This window comes from Excalfactoria chinensis, chromosome 1 (assembly GCF_039878825.1).
Source record: "Excalfactoria chinensis isolate bCotChi1 chromosome 1, bCotChi1.hap2, whole genome shotgun sequence".
In the NCBI taxonomy this organism is placed as follows: domain Eukaryota; kingdom Metazoa; phylum Chordata; class Aves; order Galliformes; family Phasianidae; genus Excalfactoria; species Excalfactoria chinensis.
The window spans coordinates 22,548,711-22,568,394 of NC_092825.1; the positions used below are offsets into that span (position 1 = coordinate 22,548,711).

The following is a 19,684-nucleotide window of genomic DNA, read 5'->3' on the forward strand; positions in this document are numbered from 1 at the left end:
TTGCTTTAAGTGGTAAGAGTGGTATCTGGTTTAGGTTTTACCTGTGAACCCTAGCCTGCTGTGGTAGAGAAGGTCTGCAGCTTTTGTTCCTTTTCATTCTTTCCTAAAGGTCACAAATGTTGATGCTGGGTTCCTAATGATTATGTAAGATGCAAGTTTCTTTATTAATTTTGTTGCCGTGTTCTCCTTGGTATGGTCTGAACAGAACAAGTAGGTAGTCTAGTGTGTCTTGCGTGTGACACTACTGATTCCCTTTATGATGGGTACTATCAGATTGAAAAGCTGGTTTTTCAGGGCTTCAGCCAAGATGAGACCTGAGTCAAACTCCGAGAAGACTTTTCCAGTGCCTCACCTTGTTCAGTTGTAAAATGTAGGAGGTCTCTCCTGTGCTACTCCTTTGTGGGCTTGAGAGCATGACCAGTTCAGAGAGAGTTGGGTACTTTGGAACTCACCGCAGGGTGTCAGAGCAGAAGATGCTATTTCCATTGTCTGTCTCCAGAGCACAGCTTGTTGCAGGAGACTTCTTCAGAGCACGTGTAGCTATTGGTCAGATGCTGCACTGAACATTCTTTAAACATGATGGACATAGCCATATCATCTGCCATTCTTAAGCATCTTTTGCTGGGGAAAAAAAAAGTGGAGTAAAGAGAATCATAGAATCATAGAATTACACAGGTTGGAAAAGACCTTGAATATCATCATGTCCAACCGCAGCCTAACCAGTACCCTATCTCTAAAAAATCTCTGCTAAATCATATCCCAGAGTACCATATTGAAATGGGTTTTAAACACATCCTGGGATGGCGATTCAACCACCTCCCTTGGGAGCCTATTCCAGTACCTAACCACCCTTTCTGTAAAGAAGTTCTTCCTGATATCCAACCTAAACTTGCCCTTATGCAACTTGAGGCCATTTCCCCTCGTCCTGTCACATGTCACTAGTGCGAAGAGACCTGCCCCACTCTCACTGTAAGAACCTTTCAGGTACTGGAAGAGAGCGATAAGGTCTCCCCTCAGAACCTTTCAGGTACTGGAAGAGAGCGATAAGGTCTCCCCTCAGCCTCCTCTTCCTCAGACTAAACAGCCCCTGCTTCGTTAGTCTCTCCTCGTAGAGCTGATTCTCCAAGCCCTTAATGAGCCTCGTTGCCCTTCTCTGGACCTGCTCCAGTACCTCCATGTCTTTCTTGTGCTCAGGTGTCCAAAACTGGACACAGTACTCGAGGTGAGTCCTCACCAATGCCGAGTGCAGGGGCAGGTTGACTTCCTTAGTCCTGCTCACCACACCATTCTTGATACAAGCCAGGATGCCATTGGCCCTCTTGGCCACCTGGGCACACTGCTGGCTCATATTGAGCCGACTGTCCATCAGCACACCAAGGTCCCTTTCCATCTTGGAGCTTTCCAGCCACACTTCCCCAAGCCTGTAGGGTTGCCTGGTATCCACCAAAATGCAGGACCCGACACTTGGCCCTGTTGAAACTCATTCCGTTCACCTTGGCCCATCGATCAAATCTATCCAGGTCCCTCTGTAGTGCCCTTCTCCCCTCAGGCAGATCAACACTCCCTCCCAGCTTAGTGTCATCTGCGAACTTACTGAGGGTGCACTCAATCCCCTCATCCAGATCATCAATGAAGATGTTAAACAGAAGCAGCCCAAGCACCGAGCCCTGGGGGACGCCACTTGTGACCAGCCGCCAACTGGATTCCACTCCATTGACCACAACTCTCTGGGCCCGGCCATCCAACCAGTTCTTCACCCAGCGGAGCGTGCACCCATCCAAATCACGGGCAGCCAGCTTCTCTACCAGAATGTTATGGGGGACAGTGTCAAAGGCCTTACTGAAGTCCAGGTAGACCACGTCGACAGCCTTTCCTTCATCTACTAAGTGGGTCACCTTGTCATAGAATGAAATCAAGTTAGTCAGGCAGGATCTACCATTCATAAACCCATGCTGACTAGGCCTGATTCCTTGGCTGACGTTTAGTTCATCCATGATGATACCTGAGATTATCCTTTCCATAACCTTCCCGGGCACCGAGGTGAGACTGATGGGCCTGTAGCTGCCCGGATCATCTTTCCAGCTCTTTTTGAAGATGGGCGTCACATTCGCCAGCCTCCAATCCACCGGGACATCCCCAGTCAGCCAAGACTGCTGAAAAATTATGGACAGTGGTTTGGCAACCACATCCGCCAACTCCCTCAGCACTCTAGGGTGCAACCCATCCGGCCCCATGGACTTATAAACATTCAGCTTTCTAAGTAGGTCCAGAACCATCTCATCGCAGATGACGCAGGGCTTGTTTTGTTCCCCCTTCCCATCTACCAGTGTAGGGGGCTGTGTTCCCAGGGAGTTACAAGCGTAACTATTGAAGACTGAGGCAAAGAAGGTATTAAGTACCTCAGCCTTGTCCCGATCCTCAGTGACCAAGTTGCCCTCAGAATCCAACAAGGGATGGAGATTTTCCCTAGCCTTCCTCTTGCCGTTGATGTGTTTATAAAAACATTTACTATTCTCCTTAACCTTAGCAGCCAAGCTCAGTTCTAGCTGCGCCTTGGCCTTCCTAATTTTCTCCCTGCACAGCCTCACTACTAACCTGTAATTCTCATAAGTAGCTCACCCATTCTTCCAGAGACCGTAAACTCTCTTTTTGTTCTTTAGATCAAGCCAAAGGTCTCTGGTCAGCCAGCCCAGCCTCCTCACCCATCGGCTCATCTTTCGCGATTTTGGGACAGTCAGCTCCTGCGCCTTTAGGACAATTTCCTTAAAGTATTCCCAACCTTCCTGGGCTCCCACACTCTCCAAAGATACCCCCAGGGGGCCCTCTCAACCATAGTCCTAAGGAGGTTGAAGTCTGCCCTCTGGAAGTCCAAGGTGGCAGTTCTGCTGACTCCCCTCCACAGTTCGACAAGGATCGACAAATCTAGCATTTCATGATCACTTTGTCCCAGACGGCCTCCAACTTTTACATCCCTCACCAGACCATCTCTGTTAACAAACAGCAGGTCCAGAGTTTTGCTTCCCCTTGTCGGCTCCTTCACCAACTGTGTCAGGAAGTTATCTCCCACACACTCTAGGAACCTCCGAGACTGTTCGCTGTCTGCTGTATTGTAATTCCAGCAGATGTCTGGGAAGTTGAAATCCCTCACCAGAACGAGGGGGAGTGACCTCGAGACCTCCCCCAATTGCCTATAAAGCATCCCATCCACCTTGTCATCCTGGGTAGGTGGCCTGTAGCAAAATCCCACAATAACATCGTTATTGTTGGCCTTGGCTTTTATTCTGATCCGTAAGCTTTCAACCCTGTCATCACTGTTATTGATTTCCACACATTCACAGTCTTTTTTAACATAGAGAGCTACACCACCACCTTTCCAACCTAGCCTATTTTTTAAAAAAAGTTAGTAGCCCTCAATCACTGCACTCCAGGTGTGGGAGTCATTCCACCATGTTTCAGTGACGGCAACTACATCAAAACTTTCTGAACACAAAATGGCCTCGAGCTCCTCTTGTTTATTACCCATGCTGCGTGCATTAGCATAAAGGCACCTGAGCTTGGCCTCCTTGCGATCAGCAGCAGCCCTAATAGCCTTGTGACTACTATTAGGCATTTCCACAGCCACCAGCTTGACACCAGCCCTCATGTTTTTCCTACAAGGGGGCAAGTCATCCTCCTTCTTCACCAAAGGCCAAGACCTCGGGGGCTTAGAAGCACAGTCCTCTCCTGCAAGCACAGGGACATTGCATATAGTTTCCATTTTGGTGGCCCCAGCTACAGCCCCACCCCTCTTCCTAACTAGTTTAAAACCCTCTGGATGAACCTACCCAATTCTCTTCTTAAGATCCCTTTTGACCAGTGGGAACCAGGTCAAAAAACCCAAATCCCTGTTGGGCACACCAAGTTCAGAGCCAGGTATTGATCTGCTGGCCCATTATATTGAATCCCTCATTCTTCCCTGAAGCAGGAGGGATAGAGGTGAACACAGCTTATGCTCCCGAACCCTGTACCTGTCGCCCCAAGGCTCTGAAATCCTTTTTCAGAATCCACATAGAAAATCTGCCTAACTCATCACTACCAACTTGGAATAGTAATAGGAGATATGGGGAAGGAAGTTTCATCCTCACATCCTACTATACTATTCTACAGAATAGTGTAATGTGACTGGTTGTAAAGTTACCCTTGAATGTAACTCATTTCTTGGTTTGTCCTTTGCTGTAGTACTGTTACTCATCTTTCAGATCCTTTGTTTGACCGATGGGGGATTAAAGTGGAGTGCAGTAAAATCTCAGTGTCTGTCTTTGTCCATTGTTTTGTAGGTGCCCTGCCAGCAGTAGGAGCAGAGCAAGAGGAAGAGTCTGAATCTCCCTGGGATTCTGAGGTACTTTCTGTGAAATGTGCATCTCCCCAGACTGGGGCAGAGCCAGATGAGAACTACATGAGAGCTTGCCTACGACTTGAGCCCTGCCAGTTATGAGGCTTATTTACCTCATGTTGCTGCTGCTCTATATCTCTAACTGCGGGTAGTGTATGTCCTGTGCTGAGATAGTACTGGGACAAACTACTTGCTTAGGCCTGCTGGCTGCAGGCTTTTGAGTTGATTTTCTAGCACATTATTGATACAGCGCAGTTTATTGCTGCTTGAAATCTTATGAGCTTCTCAAGAGAGCTTGTGTGAGGATTTTTTTTTTTTTCTATATACGGTTCTATTTTGCTGATGCAGTCAGTTAAATGGATGCTAATATGTTGAGCAACCCAGACATTTAGAATTTTCTGTATAGAACCTCTGTCTTCTCTAATAGACTTAATCCATTTTTGATAATCATGTTCAGCAGACACCAAGTGCGCTGGCTGTGTTTATCCATTCTGTCTGATAACTCTCAAGATGAGAGTGAGCAGGGTCGGTAGCTACTTCCCCTCTAGCCTTTGTGGTGGGTAAAAAACTTATTCCCCACTCCCTTCTTATAAATTCAAGATTTTAAAGAGAGACTTAATCACTATTAGCTTTGCCTTGTTCGCCTTTAATCAAATCAAATCATACTTGCTTTTGCAACGTAGTGATACGCTCACTCACCACTGTGGGATATGTGCCCCAGGAACATAAGCTCAAATTTGAATGCCAAGCACAAATTTGATGCAAAAGATGGATCAACACAGAGCTGCATTTACTTGTTCACAATCAACTTCTTGGTATCCTGTGTTACTTTCTTTGGTGGCTATTCTGTTTGCTAAACTTAATCATCGTTACGAAGTAGTTTAGATGAGTTGTGAGGACTCTTTTGCTCTTTCACTAGAGATACAAAAACCCTTGATACATTTGATTAAAAATTAAAATTTGTTCAAATTCTTATGCATATGTTTTGTATTGTACAGCCTGGTTCTGATAGTCCGAGGAAAGCATCTCCTGATGTGTTGCTCCCAGCTGCAGATGAACATGAAGCACGCTTGCAGAGAGTTTCAGGGGAGCAGAACAATGGTAACTTTCTCATAGACTGGATTTGTCTGTGTTTATAGACGAGTGAACTTCTTCTTGTGTTTTCCTGGTTAGTGCTGTTGTTCTGTGACTATGTGCTGTAGCAATGAAGTGCTTGGCTGATGTTAATGAACAGCAGTTAACACTGCACTTGCTGGCCTGTTGGATTTGTCCAGGAGGTTCTTGCGTTCATTATGTATGTTTTTTTGGATATGTATGTGTTTGGGTGTTTTTTTTTTTGCTTTATGTTGTTGCTTTAAGTGGTAAGAGTGGTATCTGGTTTAGGTTTTACCTGTGAACCCTAGCCTGCTGTGGTAGAGAAGGTCTGCAGCTTTTGTTCCTTTTCGTTCTTTCCTAAAGGTCACAAATGTTGATGCTGGGTTCCTAATGATTATGTAAGATGCAAGTTTCTTTATTAATTTTGTTGCTGTGTTCTCCTTGGTATGGTCTGAACAGAACAAGTAGGTAGTCTAGTGTGTCTTGCGTGTGACACTACTGATTCCCTTTATGATGGGTACTATCAGATTGAAAAGCTGGTTTTTCAGGGCTTCAGCCAAGATGAGACCTGAGTCAAACTCCGAGAAGACTTTTCCAGTGCCTCACCTTGTTCAGTTGTAAAATGTAGGAGGTCTCTCCTGTGCTACTCCTTTGTGGGCTTGAGAGCATGACCAGTTCAGAGAGAGTTGGGTACTTTGGAACTCACCGCAGGGTGTCAGAGCAGAAGATGCTATTTCCATTGTCTGTCTCCAGAGCACAGCTTGTTGCAGTAGACTTCTTTAGTGCACGTGTAGCTATTGGTCAGATGCTGCACTAAACATTGTTTAAACACGATGGATATAGCCATATCATCTGCCATTCTTAGGCATTTTTTGCTGGAAAACAGATAAAGGGGAGTAAAGAGAATACTGTGATGTGAGTGTGTAAAGTTTTCCTTGAATGTAACTCATTTCTTGGTTTGTCCTTTGCTGTAGTACTGTTACTCATCTTTCAGATCCTTTGTTTGACCGATGGGGGATTAAAGCGGAGTGCAGTAAAATCTCAGTGTCTGTCTTTGTCCATTGTTTTGTAGGTGGCCTGCCAGCAGTAGGAGCAGAGCAAGAGGAAGAGTCCGAATCTCCCTGGGATTCTGAGGTACTTTCTGTGAAGTGTGCATCTCCCCAGTCTGGGGGAGAGCCAGATGAGAACTACATGAGAGCCTGCCTACGACTTGAGCCCTGCCAGTTATGAGGCTTATTTACCTCATGTTGCTGCTGCTCTATAACTGTAACTGAGGGTCCTTTAAATATTTGTAGTGTACGTTCTCTATTGCAATAATACTGGTACAAGGTTAGGTCAGACTACTTGCTTAGGCCTCCTGGCTGCAGGCTTTTGAGTTGATTTTCTAGCACAGTATTGATACAGCACAGTTTATTGCTGCTTTAAAACTTACGAGCTTCTCAAGGGGGCTAGTGCAAGGATTGTTTTTTTCCTACTATACGGCTGTATTCTGCTGATCCACTCAGAGTTAAATGGATGCTAATACTTTGAGCAACCCAGACATTCAGATTTTTCTGTATAGAACCTGTGTCTTCTCTAGATAGACTTAATCCATTTTTGATAATCATGTTCAGCAGACACCAAGTGCGCTGGCTGTGTTTATCCATTCTGTCTGATAACTCTCAAGATGAGAGTGAGCAGGGTCGGTAGCTACTTCCTCTCTAGCCTTTGTTGTGTGTAAAAAAACTCATTCCCCACTCCTTTCTTAAAAATACTAGATTTTCTAGATGGCTTAATCTCTGTTAGCTTTGCCTTGTTCGCCTTTAATCAAATCAAATCATACTTGCTTTTGCAACGTAGTGATCCACTCACTCACCACTGTGGAATATGTGCCCCAGGAACGTAAGCTCAAATTTGAATGCCAGGCACAAATTTGAATCAAACGTTGTATCAACACAGAGCTGCAGCTTTTTGTTCACAATTGACATCTTGATTTCCTGTGTTAATTTCTTTGGTGGCTCTCTGATTTGCCAATCTTAATCATCATTATGGAATCGTTTGTATGAGTTATGAGGATTTTCTTCCCTTTTATTTAAAATCCAAAAACCTTTGTTAGATTTTATTTAAAAAAAAATAAAGTTTTTGTAAATTCTTATGTGTATGTACTGTATTGTACAGCCTTGTTCTGATAGTCCGAGGAAAGCATCTCCTGATGTGTTGTGCCCAGCTGCAGATGAACATGGAGCACGCTTGCAGAGTGTTTCAGGGGAGCACAACAATGGTAACTTTCTCATAGATTGGATTTGTCTGTGTTTATAGACGAGTGAACTTCTTCTTGTTTTTTCCTTGTTAGTCTTGTTGTGTTGTGAGTATGTGCTGTAGTAGTGAAGTGCTTGGCTGATGTTAATGAACAGCAGTTAACACTGCACTTGCTGGCCTGTTGGATTAGTCCAGGAGGTTCTTGCGTTCATTATGTATGTTTTTTGGTCATGTATGCGTTTCTGTTTTGTTTTTTTTTTTTTGCTTTATGTTGTTGCTTTAAGTGGTAAGAGTGGTATCTGGTTTAAGATTTATCTGTTTGAGGATTTGGACATTCCTGGTTATTCAGCAGAAGAAAAATATCATTTGTTTAATCTTTTTGTTTGTTTGTTTTGTTTTTTATAGTTTTCTATTTTGCTTTAAGAACCAAAATATGAGGGCAAATTCTTGTTTTGTTGCTGTGGGTTTCCACCTGCAGCTTGTGTCATTTGCTTTATGACCATCCTGATTGAGCATAAGAGTGCAGGAAAGTTTTGCTATTGGAATAATGCTTTATCTTTTTGAGAATGATTTGGCAATCCACCTTGTAATATGGATTCAGTGACATAGCCTTAGAGGCAAGTCCAATTTTAGTTTAGTAAGCAGGCACCAAATCTTAGCAAGCTTCTGGAATCCCTAAATCAACTTACCAGTTGTCTTTAATGTCTACTTCATATGATTCTGCTAAGTTTGAAATCAATATGGGAGCGGGAAAGAGGTGATTGTGCTCATCTTCCTAAGGTATTTCCTTGTTACTTGGTCAGCAAGTGTTCTAAAATCAAATCTTGATGGTTAGCTATTAGTATTTTTTTTAATGTAAAAATTCTTTTGTGGAACCATTCGTAGAAGTATTTTGTATGCTTGTTCCATGAGAAAACTCATAAACTAAACAATGACTGCAGAACAGGATTCAAGAAATACAAGGGCAGTAGGTTGTGTGAGTTAGGAAATAAAATTGGACGCTAAACTTGAAAAATGTTTGGAATAATGCGTGTGTTGCGCATTACAACCGAGCAATGTTTGTATCATTTATCTCCTTGCAAACTAAAACCAGAGTGGTCAGTTGAGAACCAGCTTGTTTGTACCTCATTGAATGACGTTTGTATGAGGTTGCTGTGTCTGTACCTTTGCTCTCCATAAGCTGTTAATGAGAAAGCAACCTCAATGTTAAGCACTGGTAGGATAGAAGTAGTCATAGTGCTGCTGGATTCTTTTGGTCACTAGGAAGCCGAAACGATCTGCTCTAATTAATTTTTTCAGAAAGCAGAATTCAGCTTCCAAAAAGGTCAAAATATTTTAATCTTGTTCTCTTAACAGACATGACTTAATGCATTAATTGTTGTCATTCTGTGATTTTTTATTTTTTTTTTTTTTAAAGGTGGATGATGGGAATTACTCTGTGTTTCTTGCATGCTACTACAAGTTCTGTGTGATAATTGGATATAAGCTCTTGCACTCTCAATGAAGTAATGTGTGCAACAAGTACAGAGCCTACTAAAGTTGTAGAGAATAAAATATATCTTCAATTAAATAAAATAACGCTTTCATTTTTCACCTCCAGGCTTTTCAGAGAAACCCAGTAATTTGCAGGTAAATGCTTTTCATTTAAATCTACTTGTCCAGCTCATTAAAGAGTATGTAGTTACTTTGAATGTATGGGTGTTTTTTTTCATTGGATTGTCTTTCATAGTTGAAGGTTTCTGCGGTTTTAGAGATGACTGAAACATCCTCAAAAAAAGAAAGGCAAAAATCAGGTAAATGGTGACTTTTATATTCGGAGTTTAGCTTCAGAATATTTCTGATAAGCATATTTAATTGAGCATTTGATTTATTTGTTTTGCAGATCTACGGGAGAAATTGAGCGTAGGAGGTGTAGATGATATTGAAGGTATTTATAAAATTTTGTTGTTTTTTTTTTTTTTGTCATGTTCCTTTGTGGGCAGATACACTGTACTTGTAAATTCTTACTATTAAATTAATGTTTTGCTAGCAAGATGTTATTTCAGCAGAAGATTTAATGAAATATGTCTCTATCTTTGAGTGTTTTCTCCTCCAGACTTCCATTCAACGCTTGTAAACACCCTTCTACAGTGTAAGGTTCCTCCAGCATACCTGCTGTCATCACCCCTTGTCAGGCAGTCCTCATTTACTCATTTCCTTCTCATTGCCAAATATACCAATCTGTAGAGGGGCAGTAGGAATCATGTCCTGTGTCTGATTCCAGGCTAGGAATCTTCAAACGGAGCTGTCCAGGAGCTGCAGGTGGGACAGAATGGGCGATTCAGAGGCTTATGCTTCATTTAGCATGATCGATTATTTAGCTGTCTTTTACTCTACCTCTGTGGCAGTTGTTTGAAAACATGTATTGCATATGCTCTTCCAAAGCCATCCTCTCATGTTTTGTTTAAACTGGCCGCTGAGTTTAGAGCTAGGGGAAGGACATGGGAAAGAGAGTTTAGGTGGGAGGTAGTGAGTGGAAGTAAGTTGGCAGGTATTCCTTTTGGTTGGGAAAGAAGAATAAAAGCGAAGCAGCTAGATCGTACGTTATACATGGGAGAGTGTATGTCTAACCTTCATGGGTTCTTAGTTTCTTCATTCTGATATATGTGAATTTAAGTATTTGTTAGCGAGATACAAAACAGTTCCCTATTAAGGTCTTAGAATTTCTACAACGAGCCCCCAAAATTTACAAATCAAGTGAAAGCCTATATAAGCAAGCATATGAAGTAGATGACTAGATAGAGTTCAGAAACCTATTGCAACTTCTAAGTATGGAATGGAAATTGCTCCAAGCTGTCTGACATCCTTGTCTTGGGAAAAAAGGTACCGTTTCTTTTGACGACAATAGAGGTTAAACTTCCCCCCAGAAAAAATGTAGGTGTGCATAAAGAAAAGGAGATTCTCTTCTGCGGTGATAGTGTTTCTGTAAGTTGGATGAAAGATGGTTAGAATCATTGAATTACAGAAGTGGACTGGAAAGGACCTTTAAAGATCACCTAATTGCAACTTCCCTGCTGTGGGTAACCTGTTCCAGTGCCCTCATCAAATATTTATTCCTTGTATCTAATCTGAACTGTCTTTAATTTTAAAACTGTTTTAGTGAGACGAGTGTACTGTAATGTCAAAGGTCTTAAATCAAGGTAGCTAACATCAGTTGCTATTTCTTTATCCTCCACTCTAGTCACTCCATAACAGAAGGTTGTCTAGACCCTGGAAAGTACCTCCTTTCTTAACACTCTTTAAAAACAAGTGTGGTGTTTCTATTTTTCCAGTCACTGCGGGTTTTACCTGACTGCCACCACTCTTTAAATATGGTGGATAGTGACTTAGCAACCTCGTTTACCCATGATCTTGGAGGTCTTTTCCATCCTTTGTGATTCTGTGTGTTCTAGCTGAGTTCTAGTTTTGTCTGTTTTATGCAGTAATGTGAAATGTAGTCCAATGATGATATAGGACATAGCTAAGTTAGACAGGAAAAACAGTCTTTTCATAGTTCATTTTATGTCAGCATTTCATGTATTTTCTGTTCATCCTTCCTTGTGTCTTTTATTTTAAGTCCATGTATTTTCTCAAAGATCAGGTATTAAGAAGTAGACGTGCAAGTTTCTCTCAAACTTGTATATTTGGGTTTGGGTTTCAGCAAGCTGTATTTCTTCTGCAAAGCGTTATAATTCCTATGGTACACGTATTTCTAATTCTAAAAGGGTTAAATGAGACCCTTTGTGGCACAAAACAAGGAGAAATGAAAATAGCTAGAGGAATCTAGCCAATTACTGTATAGCATACAGTGTGTCATGTATGTATAAATATATTTCTACATATCACAGAATCACAGAATTATCAAGGTTGGAAAAGACCTAAAAGATCATCCAGTCCAACCATCACCAATGCTTCCCAGCTAAATCATATCCCTCAACACAACATCCAAACGTTTCTTGAACGCCCCCATGGTCGGTCGGTGACTCCTCCCTGTGCAGTGCATTTCAGTGCCTGACTACCCTTTCTAAGAAGTAGTACTTCCTAATGTCCAGCCTGAATCTCCCCTGGCGCAGCTTGAAACCATTCCCTCTAGTTCTATCACTGATTACACGAGAGAACAGGCCGACCCCCAGCTCACTACAACCTCCCTTCAGGGACTTGTAGAGAGCTATAAGGTCTCTCCTGAGCCTCCTCTTCTCCAGGCTGAACAATCCCAGCTCCCTCAGCCGCTCCTCATAAGGCCTGTGCTCCAGACCCCTCACCAGCTTCGTAGCCCTCCTCTGAACGCGTTCCAGGGCCTCAATGTCTTTCTTGCAGTGAGGGGCCCAAAACTGAACTCGGTAAACAGTAAACCATTTGAGATTCTTAAAGGTGTATTTCTGACCATTTGTACTGATTTTTCATCAAATTTCCCTTGTGAATGAAAGGGAAAATGCCCTGAGAGAGATTAGTTCACACAGATGCATCTTCAAACTGTATTATAATATTATGTTCAAATTGTAAATCATACACTTGAGAGGCTGTGTGAGTTTGTGCTGTTTTCTCACAAATGCACAAAAAGTACAAAAGGATGTACTCTAGGTATAAATACTTTGTAATAAGTCATGTTCGTTATAAAGATGTAATTTTTTCACTGTAGGTGAGTGCTCGGAATCTATCATTCATGTGTCGTCATCAGCGGAAAAAGAGATGGTCAAGGATGCCAGTGCAAACTATGGGAGGCAGGTATGTGAAACCAAATATTGCGAATTATAATCTGAATTGATAAACTGTATTACGAGTTAAAAGAAAAGAAATCTTGGCAGTCAGGAAACGGCTCTGCAAAATGAGTCTTGCACATGAAGTTCGTATCACCTGATGTTAGATACTGTCTTCTTATGGTTGTATAAAATGCTTGCAGTTGTGATGGATACATACCATTGTCCAGGTCCATTTCCAGCTGGTTTGCTTAAACACTGACCACTGGTTTTCCTTGTGTGCAATTCTGAGAAACAGTGCAGTCATGTGATGGTTTTTTGTTTTTTCCCGTGCAAAATGCATACTCAGTTGGGAGCAAAATTTTATATCATGCGATTATTTCTTTGACAAAGCATGCCAGCTTTTCCTCTGCATGTGAGGAAGATCAAGTAAAGACCTGAAATATGGTCTGTCAGTGCTTTCTCTGCCCCTGCAGACAAATATATTCTTGTCTGATCAAGTTAGTAAGTGTTTGAAAATATTTTTTTTTTTGAAGGCCATTATGGAGGAATATAAGCTAGGCATCCTGTTTGTATTGGGCATACGGGACTGGGTAGGGATCTTCCGTGAGTGTCTGGAGTCTTCTGTAATACCTCAAGGGAAGTGGAGGAAGTAATATCCTTGCTCAGATGGGAGCACAAACCAAGGATACTGTTGCAGGGACTGTGAAGTCAGAGATAATGAGAAGGCTGGAGAGAGGAGCTGGTCAGTGGGCTTGAGGCATGGTACAGTTTTGATGGACATCTCAGTTCTTGATTTGGGGCCAAGGGCAGGAATGAACAGGTTTTCCTAGTAAATATTTGTCTTGGGAGATTGGAATGGAATTTAACACTTCTGACTCTGGGGAGCATAAGTGATTGTAATGTAGCCAGTCCCTTGTGGTGGATAGTAAAAAAGCTTGTTATGATCACTCCCGCTATGTTAACTCAACTAGCAGGGGGTTTAAAGTGACAGTCAGTAGAAAGTAATGGAGTATGGGAAAATTTGGGCAGTTGTGTTTTACGTTGTTACCGATTGTTTTGTTGGTTTCTGTTTGTGGTGGTGGTGGTGTTTTTTTAAAGTAAAGTACTAAAACATAAACTGCTTGGTGATACCTTTTAGCCTGCCTGCTCTCTGTAGTTGGTAAAAGCAATGCTTGTGTTCGGAGAACTCCAGCTGAAGAAAAACTATTGTTTCTAAACTAGATCCTTCTATTTTGAGGGAAAAATAAATAAGGTATCTTTATTTTGTTGTTGTTGTTGTATGATGGGATGAGTTTGCAATGTAAATTATATGGCTTAACCGTCATTTCATTTTTCTTGGCAATTCTTCTGTCTTTACCTGCTTCCTTAAGGATAAATATGTTTTGGAAACAACCAACTTGATAGAAAATACAGCACATGAAAAGCAGACTGACAAAGTAGAAATTTCTCATCAGGAAGCCCTAGCAGAAAATGAGGAATCCCACAGTGCTGACAAGCAGTTAAATCTAAAGCCGTGGGAAGAGAGATACGAAAGGATGTGGGTTGAAAAAGAGAAAAGGGAGCTGAAAACAAATTTTAAAAGCATTACGGCAGAGTTGAAGCAGCTGTTTGGTGAAATTAATGAATCTGAGGAAACTACATCCATTGTGGCAGAAGTGTCAGGAGATGACTTCAAGGAAGAACTGAAGAGTTTTTGTGTTTCATCTTGTGTGACAGAGTCAAGTAATAAGTTAGAAAGTAAAAATGAGTTTGGAGATGTGAAACTTAACATAGACCTAAAAGAACCCAATACAGAAATTGTTGTTCCGAGTCTCGGTGTCCTTCCTGATCACAAGAATTTAAGTGCAAACGTGGAAATTACTGAGAGAATACCAGATGAAGAAGGCTGCACTAATTACACAGATAATACAAAAGCACATCTAGCAAAAGTAGAGGAAACGGAAGAAAATGAGAATGGGATCGGTAGGAACGTAGAGGGAAGTCCTGAATATTCCCTGAGACATTGTTTAAAAACAAATATTTTAGATGACATCTCTAATATTCTTCCTCAAATAAGACCTATTTCCACAAATGATGACAGTACACTTGGTTCTGTAAGCAAGAAGAAAACTGGCAAGGACATCTGTCTTAGTGACAGTGTTTCCAGAGACTGCCTTATCAAAAACGAGGAAATAGGAGAAACAGGAATCGAAAATCTTTTCCCACATGCTCAGCAACCTTGTGGCATGCTGGAAAGGAATCTGGACGAAGAACTAAAACAAGACGTGGAAAGATTTAAGAGTAAGGTAGGAATGCTGCAAATGGTATTCCTGGCTTTGGAAAAAGAGAAGGTACAGCTACAAAAAGAGGTAGAAGTTCACCTGCTGCTCCTTATTCTTTAGTCTTTCTCAGTATCAATGGTCCTGTTCATGTTAGCTATTGATCATTAAAAGAAGTTGCTTTGTGCAAATTGTTTTTTTTTTGTTTTAAGAGAAGAACGTTACTCATAACTACGGAAAGCAGTGGAGAATTGTGCTTTTCTCCATAATGTAGTCAGAAGGTTTTGAGAAATCAAAATGTATTGTTTCAGTTTGACAATAGGTGACAGTCAGTTCCAGTGTAAGTAGTCATCACCTCATTAGTATGAAAAGAAATTCATACAAGTACACCAGTTTTGATTGTCGATCAGGAAATGAAAATAGCTTCTGAGCAGGGTCTTGACTCATCTCTTCGTTTGCTGTGGTTTGTGCATGGTGTGCCTCTCACTAGAACTCCTGATTGCTGTGAAGCTGTTTCTGCTTTTGAGTTCAGTTTGGTTTTTTCCTCATCATCAAGGAAGTACCACATCGTACATCCACTCATACTTCGTGTTTCTGCAACTACTGTTGTGTAGTCCATCTGATTTCTTATCCATCAGTAATGCTTTTATTGTTTCTTTCCTAAGGGCTGCTTTGCTTTTTTGTTTGTTTGTTTGTTATACTTCAAATCAAGAGTGAATTCGGAGTATATTTGTTGACTAGGTACATTTTGTAGAGTAATGTTTGTGAAAATTCTTTTTTAAAGAAATTTAAAATTCCTCTTTTAAAAGTCAAGCTTAGGTTATTTGGTCTTGGATCTCCTTTAGAATCAGAAAAATATACGAAGCTGAATTTTTCTCTTCGTAGGTTGAGCAGGAGAAAAGGAAGCAGAAACATTTCAAAATGCAAGCAGTGGAGAAACAGGAAGGTCTTGATAAATCTGATACACCAGCGGGCAATATTACCCATCAACCAGTAAAAGCAAAGCTTACTCTAAGGAAGAACGAAAAAATGATAGAAGAAAAACACACAAAGAATTCTTCATCCGAGGAGAGACCAAAATTACTTGAAATGCCAGTAAAAGGGTAAACTTATAAAATAACTTGTAGAATTAGATTGCTTTAAATCTTGTAATTGAAGCACTTTCCTCGGTATTGAAAGCTATGCTGAGTAGTCCCCTGCTTCTCAAACTGTTTTAAAAATATATTTTTCTAAGAACTAAATGCACGGTGGAGGTTCAGATTGATTTCACTGGAGCTGATAGAGGTCTTAATCATTTAGAATCATAGAATGGCCCGGGTTCAAAAGGACCACAACGATCATTTAGTTTCAACCCCCCTGCTATGTGCAGGGTTGCCAACCACCAGACCAGGCTGCCCAGAGAATTTCTTCCTTAACACTGACGCTAATCGTGGCTTTAGAATCTTACCTGGAGATTGAGAAAAAGCTATTTTCTTCATAAATAGCCACCCGGAACAGAAAAGCAAGAATTTAATTTAGTTTCTCCATTTTCTAGAGGATATTAGTTGTCCTCGTGCAGATGTTTTGATTAAACTCAGACCGTCTTTGTCAAGAAAAAGGGAACGGTAATATTACCAAACAGGCTTTAAAAGTTTGAAGAAGACAAAGGTGCTTTTTTATAACCCTAGGCAGGATTTTTTATCTGCACCCTCTTCAGGAGAATCTAAGTACATCCTCTAATGGGGACAGAGAGGTGTTCAGGTTGACTTGAGTATCTTCCAAGATCTTGGGAATGAAGCCTTTGTTTTTTTAATACAGGCATCTTTAGTCTTGATTTTTTATGTTTTTTTTACTTTTCTAGAGTAAGTGTGTTTTGTTTTATATAACGTACTCAATTGGTGACTTTTTTTTCTTTTTGTTCAATATAGTAAATCTGTTCTGAATGCAAAAGATTGGAAGAAAAATGAGAATAAAAGGCAGTCTTCAAAGCAGAAGGCTAATTGGAAGATTCGAGTAATGGATGATAGCACTTCCAGTGAAGCATCTCAAGATGAAAAACGGTACTGAATATAAGGAATATTATAAATGCATTTAATAATTACTAAAATTGTCCTGAAAACTAGACGTAAGCTGTATAAACTGAATGTGTACAATGATTTTTCCCTGCTGAAAAAGACTTGGGGCTGTGCTGGTGGAGGGCAAGCTGGACATGAGCCAGCAGCATGCCCTCACAGCCCAGAAAGCCAACCATATCCTGGGCTGCATCAAAAGAAGCATGGCCAGCCGGTCAGGGGAGGTGGTTTTGTCCCTCCACTCTGCACTGTAGAGGTCTCAGCAGGAGGTGATGTGGATCTGTTACAGCGTGTCCGGAGGAGGCCCACAAAAATGATCCAAGGGGTGAAACACCTCGCCAACAAGGACAGGCTAAGAAGAGCTGGCACTCTTCAGCCTGGAGAAGGCTCTGGGGAAACCTGAGAGCAGCTTTTTTGGAGGACCTTTTCAACTTTGTCTGTTCTATAGTTCCCAATATCGTGCAGAAAAAATAGCCTTCCAGTACACATAATGTGTTTTTTTTTTATTTTTTTCTGCCTTCAACCTACATGACTACATGTAACAAAGTTATTGTATTACATTGCAGTTCAATTCACTTCTGAAGTCAAGTTTTCAGAGCAATTTTAGTTATCATTCATAATGTTGTATAGGCATTCCATTAATGAAATGTATTTCTATTTTCCAGACCTACAACAAAAACAGGGAGAAAAAAGAACAAGGTACTGTAAAATCACTTTTTTCATCAGCTTTTAATCACTTAAACAGTAACAGCTTTTACATTGTGTTCAGTCAGATGCAAAGATTTCTGCTAGTATGCAGTTTTGTACTATTTGAACCAAATAGATGGGCTGTGAGTGAGAGTATGAACTGTTCCTATGTTTATAGTGATCTGTAATAGTATAGTGTTGTATATGTAACACACTGTATTGTCTATAGGTCAGCATGCAAATGGATGTTACTGATGACACTGATTCAACACGGTCATCTGATACAACTACAGAGGATGCTGAGTTGCTAACTTCAACTTACAAAGAGGCTATGTTGCTGTTAGAACAGCTTAGCTTGGATTGTACTGGTAAGTTTCTAAATCACTTTTTCTTCAGTTAAAAGTTCCTCTTTTAAAACTCTTGTTTCCTTGTGTATCTTCACAGTTCCTTAGTTTTCTATTTTGGTCCAATATTTATAATAAAAAATGACTATTGCCCATACCCTGCTCCCCAAAAAGTGCAGACTCTTGCACTGAATGCAGGATTTACCTCAGCTAACCTCAGATGTCCATCCACGTTGTCAGCAAACACACCTTACCTACCACTGGCTGTGTCTCTAGTCGGACTTGGAAAGGCAGGTTCTTGTAAGGTACAGACAAATTCATTCAAATGTAGTGATCAAAAGTTAGCAAGACCAGTCTTTTTTTTTTTTTTTCTTTTTCCTGTTTATGCCCCCTAATAAGTAACAACAAATTGCTTCTCAGTTATTGCTGAAAAGAAAAAAAAATCTGTAATAAAATGTTGTAATATGCTTGCATATATACACGTAGCTTGATATAAATGTAAGCAATACTAATTTTCTTAATGTTTGCTAAAACTTCATTAGGCAAATATGGATTAATTTTGGCCAAAGACCGTATTCCCACCCACCTGAACTCTCACTTTCACTCTTCAACAGGACAGGAGATGAAAAAGTTCAAGAAATGGGATTAAGACAGGGCCATCACTAATTTTTGTCACAGGCAAAACAGGCTCCACTTGGTGAAACTTAATTTCATTGTTTGCCAATTAAATTGGGGAGTGAGAAAGATAAAAATATAAGTAAATAAAACACCTTCCACCCACCACTTTCTCACACGTAAATTTGCTTCTTCACTCCAACTTCCTGAGCAGTGCAAGGAGGATGGTGGTTTTCCATTCAATGCATGGCAGTTCCTCTCTGCCTCTTCTACATCTTCACACATTTTCCCTGCTCTAACATAGGTCCTTCTACAGGCTAAGATCCTTTAGAAATTACCAATCTGTTCCACAGTGGAGTCTTCATGAGCTGCATGGTGGACATCTGCTCCAGTGTGGCCCTTCCAAGGGCTGCAGGGAAACACCTGGTCCACTATGGTGTGCTCCACAGGTTGTTTGGGAATCTGCTCCCTCACCTGGAGTGCTTTCTCCTTCCTCTTCCTCCTTCATGTTACCTTTGTTTCCACTGCTCTTCACATTCTTTTTTCCCTCCTTCTCTGCCCACCTGGTGTTTTTGCCCTTTCCAAAATATGCTTTCTTGGAGGTGCTGTAAGATCGGCTGAGGGGCTGAGTTGTAACCTGTAGTGGGTCTGCTGGATTTATCTGCATTTGGCACAGTCTTTTGGGTCTTTCTTTTAGAGACTTACCCATGACTAAAACCTTGCCACCTATACCCAATTCAGCAAAGCATTAAATAGATTGTACACAGGGAACTATTTATACATATGTGCAATTTTGTGTATTTTTTGACTCCATATAGATCCTGCTATTTTGCTGAAAATTCAAAACATACTTCTTGAGTATGAACAGAGAATAGATCGTGAAAGAAGCCGCAATACAGCTCTCTGGAGAGAAGTCAGGAAGTTAGAAAGTGAAAAAGAGGAGTCACGGTTAATTGCAGAAGAGTCTGAAGATTTGAAATCCATATTGTCTCAACAAGAAATGGAATTGAAAAATGATATCCAAAGCCTCGAGTATGTAATCCTACATTTTGATTCTGTGTGTTGTCCTGGCCACGTTTTAGAAGATGCTGATGGTCCAGCTATCAACAGCATACCAAGTCCCACCACTGAGCCATGTCCCTTAGTGCTATATCCACGCATCTCTTAAGTACCTCTAGGGAGTGGGACTTACAAGCATCTTTAAGAGTTGTGCTTCACATGTTTTGTCTTTGTACCCTCTGTTTTTGTATGAAACTAGGAATTACGGCAACTCCACGGGCCGCACATTGAAACAGTTTAGTGGGTG

At 41.0% G+C, this 19,684-nt stretch overlaps 1 protein-coding gene across 21 annotated transcripts in view; it reads left to right on the plus strand.

Annotated features, from left to right (window-relative positions):
• The window catches only part of LOC140260438 (uncharacterized), a 93,531-nt gene that overhangs the window by 14,421 nt on the left and 59,426 nt on the right, over positions 1-19,684 (plus strand). For 14 of the 21 annotated variants that reach the window (XM_072353015.1, XM_072352931.1, XM_072352853.1 and 11 more), the window contains 14 exons: positions 4,317-4,378; positions 5,371-5,473; positions 6,540-6,601; positions 7,625-7,727; positions 9,306-9,334; positions 9,435-9,498; positions 9,588-9,632; positions 12,363-12,448; positions 13,794-14,771; positions 15,567-15,784; positions 16,589-16,720; positions 17,398-17,431; positions 17,649-17,787; positions 19,197-19,410. In XM_072353015.1, coding sequence (XP_072209116.1) covers positions 4,317-4,378; positions 5,371-5,473; positions 6,540-6,601; positions 7,625-7,727; positions 9,306-9,334; positions 9,435-9,498; positions 9,588-9,632; positions 12,363-12,448; positions 13,794-14,771; positions 15,567-15,784; positions 16,589-16,720; positions 17,398-17,431; positions 17,649-17,787; positions 19,197-19,410 — 2,269 coding nt within the window. The remainder of the gene's footprint in view (positions 1-4,316; positions 4,379-5,370; positions 5,474-6,539; positions 6,602-7,624; positions 7,728-9,305; positions 9,335-9,434; positions 9,499-9,587; positions 9,633-12,362; positions 12,449-13,793; positions 14,772-15,566; positions 15,785-16,588; positions 16,721-17,397; positions 17,432-17,648; positions 17,788-19,196; positions 19,411-19,684) is intronic. The other 7 variants (XM_072353348.1, XM_072353776.1, XM_072353432.1 and 4 more) reach the window with 2 other exon arrangements.